This window comes from Microcebus murinus, chromosome 4 (assembly GCF_040939455.1).
Source record: "Microcebus murinus isolate Inina chromosome 4, M.murinus_Inina_mat1.0, whole genome shotgun sequence".
Classification (NCBI taxonomy): domain Eukaryota; kingdom Metazoa; phylum Chordata; class Mammalia; order Primates; family Cheirogaleidae; genus Microcebus; species Microcebus murinus.
Window position 1 is genome coordinate 67,369,580 of NC_134107.1, and position 13,394 is coordinate 67,382,973.

General features: G+C 35.9%; 1 protein-coding gene across 1 annotated transcript in view; it reads left to right on the plus strand.

Moving 5' to 3' along the window:
- ANKRD42 (ankyrin repeat domain 42) overlaps positions 1-13,394 on the plus strand; it is a 53,909-nt gene that overhangs the window by 16,681 nt on the left and 23,834 nt on the right. Inside the window, exons 7-8 of the mRNA XM_076001402.1 lie at positions 7,257-7,457; positions 9,887-10,012. Coding sequence (XP_075857517.1) covers positions 7,257-7,457; positions 9,887-10,012 — 327 coding nt within the window. The remainder of the gene's footprint in view (positions 1-7,256; positions 7,458-9,886; positions 10,013-13,394) is intronic.

The window sequence follows — 13,394 nt, forward strand, 5'->3', positions numbered from 1 at the left end:
GTTTTTTAGTCATTCTGGTGGATGTATAGTGATATTTCATTGTGATTTTAATTTACATATTCTATGATGACTAAAGATGTTGAACATCATTTCATGTTTAATGGATATTTCTTTTGTGAAGCACCAGTTCAAATCTTTTGCCTATTTTCTGTTGGAATATCTGCCTTTTACTTATTGAATTGAAGCAGTTCTTTATATATTCTTGGTACAAACTCTTGGTCAGTTACATGTGTTGCAAATATCTCTTCATGCGAACATCTTTTCCATCTGTGCTTTGCCTTTTCATTCTTTTAAGATATTGTTTGATGAATAGAAGTTTTAATTTTACTGTAGTCTAGTTTAATAATCTCTTCCTTCATGGCTAGTGCTTTCTGCAACTTGTTCACAAAAATCTTTCCCTCCTCTGGGTCAAGAAGACATTCTCTTATATTATCTTCTAGAAATTTTATTATTTTATTTTCACATTTATATCCCCATCCCACCTGGAACTTACTCTTTCTGTGTATAATACAAGGTAGGGGTCAGTTTTATTTTTGTGTTGTTCTTTATCAAATATACCTGATCAGTTTTGTTAGTCTTTTGTCTGCTCATTAAAAAGAATCTTGTTTTTTTCTTCAAACATGTATAATTATTTTATAATCATGTAGAGTATATTTTATAATAGTATAATGTACAAGTTAAGAATATGGCCTCAGTGAGGTCAGGAGTTCGAAACCAGCCTGAGCAAGAGCGAGACCCCGTCTCTACTATAAATAGAAAGAAATTAGCCAAACAACTAAAAATAGAAAAAATTAGCCAGGCATGGTGGCACATGCCTATAGTCCCAGCTACCTGGGAGGGTAAGGCAGGAGGATTGCTTGAGCCCAGGAGTTTGAGGTTGTTGTGAGCTACGCTGATGCCATGGCACTCTAGTCCAGGCAATAGAGTGAGACTCTGTTTCAAAAAACGAAAAAAAAATATGCCCTGAGGACTAGACTGCTTGTGTTCAGACCTCTCTCAAAAAATTAACTTTATTGATACATAATAGATGTATGTGTTTTTGAGGTACATGTTATAATTTGATGCATTCATGTATGTTAAGATCAAATCAGGGTAGTTGGGATATCTATTACCTTATCTTTTCTTTATGCTAGGAACATTTGAATTATTCTCTTCTGATTATTTTGAAATGGACATTAGATTACTGTTAGCTACAGTCACCCTACTGATCTATCAAACACTAGGTTTTTCTGTTGCCGGGCTAGAGTACAGTGGCATCATCATAGCTCGCTGCAACCTCAAACTCCTGGGCTCAAGAGATTCTCCTGCCTTGGTCTCCCAAGTAGCTGGGACCACAGGTGTGTGCCACCACACCCAGCTAATTTTTCTATTTTTTATAGAGATAGTTATAGGGTCTTGCTCTTGCTCAGGCTAGTCTCAAACTTGTGACCTCAAGCAGTCCTTCTATTTTGGCCTCCCAAAGTGCTAGGATTACAGGTATGGGCCACCGTGCCTGACCCAAACACTATCTAACTATGTATTTCTACCCATCAATCAACCTTTCTTTATCCTACCCCACAAACTCTTCCTGGTCTCTGGTAGCCACTTCTACTCTCTGTCTTCATGAGATCCACTTTGTTAGCTCCCACATATGAGTGAAAACATGTAATATATTTAGATCATTAAGTATGAAATGTTCAATTTCCTTCAGTACTAAGTGTGACAATTGATATCTCTGACATTTCACTTTTACACTTCTTGTTTTATTTTTATTGTGAAATTAGTTAGTTACACCCTTATTCTTTCAAATGCATGGTTTGGCTTGCACTTATCTTTCAAAGATTTTTTAGAACAATTTTTGTGAATAAGTCCAAAATTACAGGTAAGTCCAAAATTCATGTTGTTTTCAAATATGAGTTCTGTCATGGAACCAGTGCAGCGCAGTCGCCTTGAAATATCAATAAAGTGTTTGGGAAGGATGTGGCTGATGAATGCACAATATGTTGATGGTTTGAGAAGTTTCATTCTGGTGATTTTAATCTTAAAAATGAGCCATATGAGTGACCTGAGACCAAGGTGGATAATGATGAGCTGAAAGCTATAGTGGAAGTGAATCCATCTCAACCTATGTATGAATTAGCAGCAAGCTTTGACATTACTATTCCAATAGTATCGGACCCTTTGAAACAAATGGGCCAGGTAAAGAAGCTGGATAGATGGGTACCATGTGAATTAAACAAGCGTCAGAAGAAAAATTGTCTGTAAGCTTGCCCTTGTTTGCTCTCACGACATAAAGGTGAACTACTTATACACTGTATTGTTATGTGTGATGAATCATGGATTCTTTTGGATAATCTCAAGTGTTCGGCACAATGGTTGGATAAAGACGAAGTGCTGAAACTCAGTCCAAAACTGAATATTTATCAAAAAAAGCTAATGATGTCTGTTTGGTAGTCCAACACTGACATTATCCACTACAGCTTCATGAAGCCTGGTCAGTTGATTACAGTGGATGTCTACTGCAATCAATTGGATGAAATGGTAAGGATGCTGTGATTAACCAGCCAAGACTGGTCAATAGAGACAGGCCAGTCCTCTTGAAAGACAACATGTTGCACAAACAATGCTGCTCAAACTACAGAGGCTGGACTGGGAAACTCTGTATCTACCGTATTAACCAGACCTTGTACCAACTGACTACCACTTCTTCCAGGCTTTGGACCACCTCTTGCAAGGAAAAATATTGAATTCTCAACAAGCTGTGGAAAATGCTTTTTGCGATCTCATCACCACTTGTTTTCCAGGCTTCTTCGCTGCTGGCATAAACAAGCTATTCTTAAGATGGCAAAACTGTGTCGATAGTTTAGGCACATACTTTAATTTGTACTGCTTCTTGTTTTAGATATAATAAACTACACTTTTAATTCAAAATCAGACATTTCATATTTAATGACCTAATAATTGTCTGTGCTTGGCTTATTGCACTTAGCGTAATAACCACTTCCATCCATGTTGCTGCAAATGACAGGATTTCACTCTTTTTTATGTCCAAATAATATTTCACTGTGTCTGTGTACCACATTTTCTGTATCCATTCATTTGTTGATGGACGCTTTTTTTATGTTGATATCATATTTTGGCTATTGTGAATAGAGCTTCAATAAACATGGAAGTGCAGATACCTTTTTGATAAATTAATTTCCTTTCTTGTGGATATATACCTATATATTGCTGGATCATATAGTAATTCTATTTTGAGTTTTTTTGAGAGACTTTGTACAATAGTACATGGTCCATGGTGGACTTTGTACAATAGTCCATGGTGGCTGTACTAATTTACATTCTAACCAAGAGTGTATTGAAGTTTCCCTTTCTCCATATCCTTCCCAGCATCTGTTATTGGCTGTCTTTTTTGATGAAAGCCATTTTAACTGGTGTGAGATGATATCTCATTGTGGTTTTGATTTGCATTTCTCTGATGATTAGTGATGTTGAGTATTTTTTTATATACCCCTTGAGCATTTGTATGCCTCCTTTTGAGAAATATCTGTTCAGATCTTTTTGCTCATTTTTTTCTTTTTAAGCAATCCATTCCTTCCACACAGTTTGGCCCATTTTTTTATTGGATTTTTTTTTTTTTTTTTTTTTGCTATTGAGTTGTTTGAGCTCTTTATATATTCTGGTTATTAATGCTTTGTCAGATGGATAGTTTGCAAATATTTTCTCTTATGCAATGGGTTGTGTCTTCACTTAGTTGAAAATGGGCAGAAGCTTTTTAGTATGAGGTAATACCAATTATCTATTTTTGTTTTGATTCCTTTTGCTTTTGAGGTCTTACCCAAAAATTCTTTGCCCAGACTGATATTCTGGAGTGTATCTCCAATGTTTTCTTCTAGTAGTTTTAAGTCTTAGATTTAATTTTTTAATGCATTTTGATTTGACTTTTGTATATGGTGAGAGATAAGGGTCTAGTTTCATACTTCTGCCTATGTTTATCCAGTTTCTGTAGCACCCTTTATTAAAAAAGACTGTCCTTTCTTCATTGTATGGTCTTGGCACTTTTGTTACAGTTGAGTTAGTTCTAAATGTGTGGACTTCTCTTTGGGCTCTCTGTTTTGTTCCATTGGTCTGTGTGTCTTTATGCCAGTACCATGCTATTTTGATAACTATAGCTATGTAGTAAAATTTGAAGCCAGGTAGTACTATTTGCAGATTTGTTCTTTTTGCTTAGGATTACTTTGGCTATTTGGGCTTTTTTGTGGTCCTATACAAATTTAGGATTTTTGTTTTCTGTTTCTGTGAAGAATGCCATTGGTATTTTGATAGGGAGTTCATTGACTCTATAAATTGCTTTGGGTAGTATTGTCACTTTAACAATATTCTTCTAATCCATGAACATGGGATATCTTTTCATTTATTTGTGTTCTCTTCTATTTCTCTCATCAGAGTTTTATAATTTTTCTTGTAAGGCCGGGCGCGGTGGCTCACGCCTGTAATCCTAGCACTTTGGGAGGCCGAGGCGGGCGGATCGCTCAAGGTCAGGAGTTCGAAACCAGCCTGAGCGAGACCCCGTCTCTACCAAAAATAGAAAGAAATTAATTGACCAACTAAAAATATATATACAAAAAATTAGCCGGGGATGGTGGCGCATGCCTGTAGTCCCAGCTACTCGGGAGGCTGAGGCAGTAGGATCGCTGAGCCCAGGAGATTGAGGTTGCTGTGAGCCAGGCTGATGCCACGGCACTCACTCTAGCCTGGGCAACAAAGTGAGACTCTGTCTCAAAAAAAAAAATTTTTTTTCTTGTATAGCTCTTTTCTTTGGTTAGATTGATTCCTAGGTATTTTATATTTTTTGTAGCTATTATAAATGGGATTGCTTCTTTGATTTCTTTTTCATATTGTTCGCTGTTGGCATATATATTAATGAATGCCGCTGATTTTTGTATCCTACAACTTTGGTGTATTGGTTTATTAGTTCCAATAGTGTGTGTGTGTGTGTGTGTGTGTGTGTGTGTGTGTGTCTGTGTGTGTCTGTAGTCTTTAGCTTTTTCTCAATTTAAGATCTTGTCATCTTCCAACAAGGCTAATTTGACTTCTTTCATTCCAGTTTGGATGCCTTTTGTTTGTTTCTCTTGCCTAATGTGCTGTCCAGGACTTCCAGTATTATGTTGAATAAAAGTGTTGAAAGTGGGCATCCTTGTCTTGTTCCAGATCTTAGAAGAAAGCCCTTCAGTTTTTCCTCAGTCAATACATTGTTGGCTATGAGTTTGTCATATATATGGCTTTTATAATTTTGAGATATTTTCCTTCTGTATCCAGTTTGATGAAGGTTTTTATCATAAAGGGATGCTGAATTTTATCAAATACTTTTTCATCATATGTAGAAAAAATTACATGAGTTTTGTTCTTGGTTCTGTTAATGTGATGTATCATGTTTATTGATTTGTATATGTTGAAACATCCTTTTATACCTGGGATGAATCCCACTTAATTATGGTGAATGATCTTTTTAATGTGTTGTTGAATTTGGTTTGCTAGTATTTTATTGAGGATTTTTGCATCTATGTTCATTGGTGATATTGGCCTGGAGTTTTCTTTCTCTGTTGTGTCCTTGTCTAGTTTTGGATTTAGGATAATGTTAGCCTCATACAATGAGTTTTGAAATATTCCCTCCTGTTCAATTTTTTTTTAAAACTTTGAGTAGAATTGGTGTTCATTATTCTTTGAAGTTTTGGTAAAATTCAGCAGTGAAGCCATCAGGTCCTGAGCTTTGCTTTGATGGGAGACTTTTTTTTTTTTTTTTTGAGACAGAGTCTCGCTTTGTTGTCCAGGCTAGAGTGAGTGCCGTGGCGTCAGCCTAGCTCACAGCAACCTCAAACTCCTGGGCTCCAGTGATCCTTCTGCCTCAGCCTCCCGAGTAGCTGGGACTACAGGCATGCGCCACTATGCCCGGCTAATTTTTTATATATATATCAGTTGGCCAATTAATTTCTTTCTATTTATAGTAGAGACGGGGTCTCGCTCTTGCTCAGGCTGGTTTTGAACTCCTGACCTTGAGCAATCCGCCCGCCTCGGCCTCCCAAGAGCTAGGATTACAGGCGTGAGCCACAGCGCACGGCCTGATGGGAGACTTTTTATTATGGCTTCAGTCTCATTACTTATTATTGGTTTGTTGAGGTTTTCTATTTCTTCATGGTTCAATCTTGATAGGTTGTATATGTCAAGGAACTTATCTGTTTCTTCTAGTTTTTCCAGTTTTTTTGGCATGTAGTTCATAATAGTTTCTAATGATTGCATTTCTGTGATCTTAGTTGTTATGCCTTCTTTTTTGTTCCAATTTTATTTCTAATTTTATTTAGTTGGGTCTTCTCTCTTTTTTTCTTAGTTTAGCTAAAAGTTTATCAGTTTTATCTTTTAAGAAAACTAATCTTTTGTTGATCTTTGGCATTTCTTTTTAGTCTCAATTTCATTTATTTCTGCTCTAATCTTTATTATTTCTTTCCTTCTACTAATTTTGGGTTTGGTTTGTTCTTTCCAAATTCCTTGAGAGGTATTATTATATTGTGTTTGTGATCGTTGCCTCTAAGGTTGTAATAACTCCAGAACCATTCCTTTTTTTTTTGTAGGTTTTGGGTTATGCCAGTCTCTTAGCCTGATCCAATATATACATTGTTTCAGTTATTCCTTAAAATTTCTTATCTGTTCATGGCACTTGTTTCTTTAGTTTTTAATGGCTTTAAAAAATATATTTTCTATTATCTTCAGGGATTTAGGCTGGAAATTGTGAGGTCAGAGTGTATGTGTTTAGTCTGCAGTTTTGATCCAATCTTCTTATTTAAAATAAAAATAATATTATAGGAAAGTAACAAATGCATACTGATCAAAGTAATATCATTCATACTTTCATAGTGACTATTTTGGTTTATTTCTTCTACTTTTCCCCCCAAATATTAAATTTTATTTATTTATTTTACATGATAAGCATTTTCTCATGTAATCATAAAGTACATAAGTGGGATTTAACTTTCTAAGATAATTTTCTGGGGCCTGCTATTTGGTGACCGTCATCTGGCCTCTCTATACTCATAGTAAGTGTAACTAATCAACTATTTAGTCTACTGCTTTGGCATGACTAGATGGCTGTGTAAAGAGATACAGGATGGAAGGTCTTTTCTCCTTGCTCAGGGAAAGTCTCTGTCATATGGGGCAAGTTAATTCTTTTTTCAGGTTATTTTAATCTCAATTTTATAATTAACCTTTTTTTCCATTACTTATAGTTCACTTATCAGCCATGGAAGGCCACCTTCACTGTTTTAAATTCCTATTCAGTAGAATGAGCAGTGCAACACAAGCTTTGAAAGCCTTCAATGATAATGGAGAAAATGTACTGGACCTGGCCCAAAGGTTCCTTAAGCAGAATATTTTGCAGTTTATCCAGGGAGCTGAGTATAAAGAAAATGAACCAGAAGATCAGGAAAGTAAGTAATAAAGCTGATATGTTTTAGGATATAATATGATGAAGATGCTAATCATATAATAAGTAGAATCAATGGAATAGGAAAAGAAATTATAAAGGCAAATGTTATATTAAAATGTATTACATATATTGCCCAAACATTCATCCAAATTCTCTTTTTTTTTGAGTCAGAGTCTCACTCTGTTGCTTGGTCTAGAGTGCCATGGCATCAACCTAGCTCACAGCAACCTCAAACTCCTGGGCTCAAGTGATCCTACTGCCTTGCCTCAGCCTCCTGAGTAGCTGGGACTACAGGCACGTGCCACTATGCCTGGCTAATTTTTTCTGTATATTTTTAGTTGGCCAATTAATTTCTTTCTATTTTTAGTAGAGACAGGGTCTCGCTCTTGCTCATGCTGGTTTCGAACTCCTGACCTTGAGCGATTCACCCGCCTAGGTTTCCTAGAGTGCTAGGATTACAGGAGTGAGCCACAGCACCCGGCCCATCCAGATTCTTTATTATGACATATTTTAGACAAAAATATGTAGAGATTAACATAATGAGCACTGTTTGTGTCACTAAAGAGTAAAATATTATGGAGCTGAAGTCCTTTGAATCTCTCTTCCTGATACCATTACCATTTGTTCTTCCTCCACGGTAGGCTGTTATTTTGGATTTATCATTCTATTCATGATTTTCTATTTTAGTTATATAATATACATATATTCATAAAATATATAGTATAATTTTGTGCATTTGTTAGATTAAGAGACTAAACAGCTGTAACAAAGAAATCCTAAAATTCAGTGGCTTAAATGAGATAGATGTTTATTTTTTGTATATGACAGCTTGGGTTAGAGAGTGAATCTGTTCCATATAGTCATTCAGGGATCTACTGTCTTCTAAACTCTCTGTAGTTGTTGCTAATCCAGCATGGGGTAGGGAGTGAACAAGGGGGTTATAAGTCTAGGACCAGAGATTTCTAAGGTGAATGTTGCACTTACTGCTTTTGCTAGCACTCCACTGGCAAAAATTTACTCAGATGGCCATAAATAGCTGCAAAGAAGCCTGCATAATTTTATTACCTAGCTTGGAATTGGAAGCCTTATCTTAGCTGCAAATCTATTACTGTGAAAGGAAGTGGATTTTGGTAGACAACTAGCAGTCTTTGAAACTTCTTTTAAAACTTTATATAAATGTCATAAAAAGTATATATCCTTCTGTGATTTTTTTCCACAGAATATTATGATTTTTTGATTAGGTTAATAGATATATCCTAGTTTATTATTTTATTTATTTACTTTATTTCATTGTATGAAAACCATTATTTACTTTCCATTTGACATTTCGTTTCCTTACAGTTTTTCATTATTACAATCAATGTGGTAATGGATACTCTTGCACAGGTCTCCTTATGTACACTTAGATAGAGAAGTGCTTTGCTACTTTTTCACACATAGCCCACATAGAAAGTGGTAATATTTGTATGGCATACTGGAATCACTGGATGAGACTTCTTAAGGTTCTGCCTGTCTGCTCAGAATTAAGAGCTCAGCTTTATTTCTAAGTGCCTTGATAAATAGAGAGCTACTTTAGGTTTTGCTTGGTGGGATAGGCCCATTTTCAGCATAAAAGATATTGTCGCATTCTTCATCAAAGTGGTTGTAGAATTTTACACTTCCATCAGCAGTGTTGGGTAAGGATTTAGAGAAACTCAATATTCAATATTGTTAGACTCTAAAACTTCTACCAACCTTGGATTGAAAATATACAGGAAAAAATAACAATACAACAGTAAAAAATAATACAAATAAAAGATAATACATTATGACAACTATTTACATTGTATTGGGTATTATAAGTAATCGAGAGATGGTTTAAAGTACACTGGAGGATGTGCATAAGTTATATGCAAATATGCCATTTTATATAAAGGACTTGAACATCCATGGGTTTTGGTATCTGAGGAGGTTCTGGAACCAGTCCCCTGAGGATACTGAGGGATGACTGTATATGGGTGCACTTACATTTCTAATCTGCTTCTAGTCTATTTTGCTGTCTTTGCTTCCTTGCAGAGAGGGAGTGGTCTGTGCAAATGCAGGCCTTGAGACCAAGTGTGTCTTTATACAAAGGGTTAAAAATGACCATCCCCTTGTATTTTGTGGTGGTATGAGGGAGAAAAAAGAATCGGACTAAGAATAATTCTGGTGCTATACTTCTGATATGTTTGAAGTCCGGAGGGGAGGAGTGGTATCACAACTAGTAATACACTTATTTTATAATTTATTTTATAATTCTCTTGTCATTACTTGTCATTGCATCAACTGAACTCATTCCAATATAGCAGCCTCATACTTGAGATAATATTGAAACCTGAAATATATGATAGCTTAAGGCAGGGAAAGAATAAACTCATGTGTTAACTGAATTGCTGAATTTTTTATTCATAGCTTTAGCGTTTCCAGGTCATGTTGCTGCCTTTAAGGGTGATTTGGAAATGCTTAAAAAATTAGTAGAAAATGGAGTAATCAATATTAATGAGCGTGCTGATAATGGATCAACTCCTATGCATAAAGGTGAGTTATTATGATTCCTCTTTCATGTTCAGTTCTAACACAATTGTTGCTGAGTTGTTCACATCTTAAAATTATCAATCAGAAACACATGAAAACATAAAACTTTTTTCTGATGCCCTAGCAGATATCAGTCTATATTGTATGGTATACATAATGCCTAATTTTCAATTATATTTTCAATTATATTTTTCAATTCAAGTATAATGTTCATTTTATGTTGCCAGACACTCATGCATTATCACATTTGAGGGTAATTCCAACAGAATGTCTGTTATGACATTGTCATGTTAGTGAAGGTATAAAATGTGCTACTAGAGAAGTTTTTTAGGATAAAATTTTAGAATGACCTTATGCTAAAACAGAAAGCATATTTCTTGAAAATAGTTATAGCAGAATTTTCTTCTTCTGTTCTACAAAAATGTTTTTACTTCTGTAGAAATATCAATGAATGTTAGATTTGAACACATTTTCAAGATGTTTGTCACTTTTCTCTGTACTTTTTCTTCCATGTGGAATTCTATAATATTGATCAGGTGTTGTTGGTTTTTAATTAGACTTTGTCAAATTGTTGACTCAGTGTTCAGATACTAGGAATTATGCTTGGTATTCTTCCTTTTATTTATAAAAGCAAAAAGCAGTCTTTAACATACTTTATCTGAAATTTACATTTTGCTTTATTTGTGATATTATATTCAAAGTTTCTTCATGATCTGGTGTCAGGTGATCTGTACAAAACTCTTAAGAGCAAAAAGATAGTATGCTTTTTAATATAATCATCTGTTTGAGTTGGGCTCTATTTCATAAATAATTTCTGACAGTCCCTAGGTTATATATTATGTTTCCATTGGTTAGGTTTTTAGTTTGCTTGTTAAACTTTGTTTAATCTATAATGTATCTCAAAGTATAGAAGCTAAGCACTATGTGTACCAATAGTTTTATGGGGGATGTGGAGTAGGAAGAGGGGGAATGCAAGGGAGTTTTCTTCTACACACAGGTCCCTAGATTGGTGAACTCTGTGCCCTAGAGTTTGATATTTCACTCCATCCATCTCTGCTGGCCATCCAGTGGTTGGGTTAAGCTGTCCACTATGGGATTTGTGAATGGGGAGGAGGTTTAACATGTACATAAAAAAAGTTTTTTATTTTTAAAAATGTGATACTTGGAGCAAAGCTCCTATATTAGTTTACTAGGGCTGACATAACAAAATACCATAGACCAAGTGGCTTAAACAATAGAAATTTATTGCTTCATTGTTCTGGAAGCTAGAAATCTGAGATGGAAGTGTTGGCAGGTTTGATTTCTTCTGAGGCTTGTTTCCTTGGTTTGCAGATGGCTGCCTTCTCGCTGTGCCCTTGAGTCTTTCCTCTATGCACGACCACATTTATATCCTAATCTCCTCTTCTTACAAGGACATCAGTCAAATTTGATTAGGGCCCACTAATTATGACCTCATTTTACCTTAATTGCCTCTTTAAAGACCATGTCTCCAAATATAGTCACATTCTCAGAGTTAGGACATCAACATAGAATTTTGAGGGGGACACAATTCAGACCATAACACAACCATTACAGCCTGCATTTCATATCCTGTTTATAATTAGTTTTTATTGCTAATTTGTGTGTGGTGTCATTTAGACACAGTGACAAAAGATAGGCTCACTCATGGTGAGTGCATCTTTGAGGGAACAGGAAGTTAACTGCCACTGATGGCTGGTTTTTAGCCTATCCTAGTCATTTCTTCACTATTTGAACTGAGTTAGAAATGAGGGATCTGGAAGAAGGTTCTAAAAGACTGATCTACAGCAAGGTGTTTGGAACATAGCCATTGCTAGAGGGTGTGATTGTGAAAGTGAGGAGGAGCCAGGAATTTGCCCTTCACCACCTCTTCTATGAGTTTGTCTGTCAAGGACTCCCAGGGCTGAGGGTGGGGCAGATGGTGTGATAGAGAGGTGATAAGTGGCTACAGCTGCAAAAGGGCATTCTTGGGGACATTAGCCTTTTCTTAGGAACCATCTGTATGTCTAGAATGTATGCAAGTTGGGCATATGAAAGTTGATATCTCCTTATATTTCAGATCACATTTCCTGCATTTTGTCAATCTGTCTACATTTTTCCTTTTGTTTTAGTTTTGATTTAGTAAACTGTAGTATCTATTAATGAGGCATTCTTCTTAGTCATTTAATAATTGTTTAAATTTGCTGTGACTCCCCTTTCTTTCACCATAATTCCTTAAACCATAAATATTTCAAATCATTTCTTAAATGATTTTTAACCACTGCATAATTTTATCTTATTCTCTCATAAAACATTGATCAAATTAACATATCCTAATTGGTATTCAATAAGAATCTTGGGTAAAAATCCTTTTATTATATTTCATTGTAGATAAATTACTTAACCTCCCTCCCTCCTTTTTTTTTCACTTTTATTTTTTTTTTATTTTAGCGTATTATGAGGGTACAAGTGTTAAGGTTACGTATATTACCTGTGTGATAAAATTGAAATGTTGGGCTAAATTTATTCTATGTTATAAAACTCACCATTATCCACCATCATAAATAATGATTTTATGACTTTTAATGACATAAAAGACAAAATATGGGCCGGGCGCGGTGGCTCACGCCTGTAATCCTAGCTCTCTGGGAGGCCGAGGCGGGCGGATTGCTCAAGGTCAGGAGTTCGAAACCAGCCTGAGTAAGAGCGAGACCCCGTCTCTACTATAAATAGAAAGAAATTAATTGGCCAACTAATATATACAAAAAATTAGCCGGGCATGGTGGCGAATGCCTGTAGTCCCAGCTACTTGGGAGGCTGAGGCAGGAGGATTGCTTGAGCCCAGGAGTTTGAGGTTGCTGTGAGCTAGGCTGACGCCACGGCACTCACTCTAGCCTGGGCAACAAAGCGAGACTCTGTCTCAAAAAAAAAAAAAGACAAAATATGTTGCTGCTTTTATCTAAAGTGGGGCTATTTATATGGGTATGGGAAATCCTATAGTATTCTTTTTTAGTTGGTTCTGGATAGGCTGTAGGAGAGAAAGAATCTCCAAACTTCAGGAGCTAACTTGGAGTTTGGCAGATGGCTCTGAGTAAGGCAGAGGACAGAACGGGAGTTCTTATAGACCTTTGCTGTCTGGGCTGTAGTGTGGTAGTGAAAGAGTTGTGTAGTCACTTGATATGGCTCTGTGTCCTTTCCTTTCTGTTGCCAGTGTTGGAGGTAGGTTCACTCTTTAAGGCACCAAATTCATAACAAAAGTTCCTACTCTTTGATCCATTTTGCAAAGTCACGTATATGTATTCAGCACCAACTATGTGCACATACTGTGGAGACAGAATGAGATCTGGACCTTACTGTTAAGGAGCTACATGCTTATACCATGAAACAA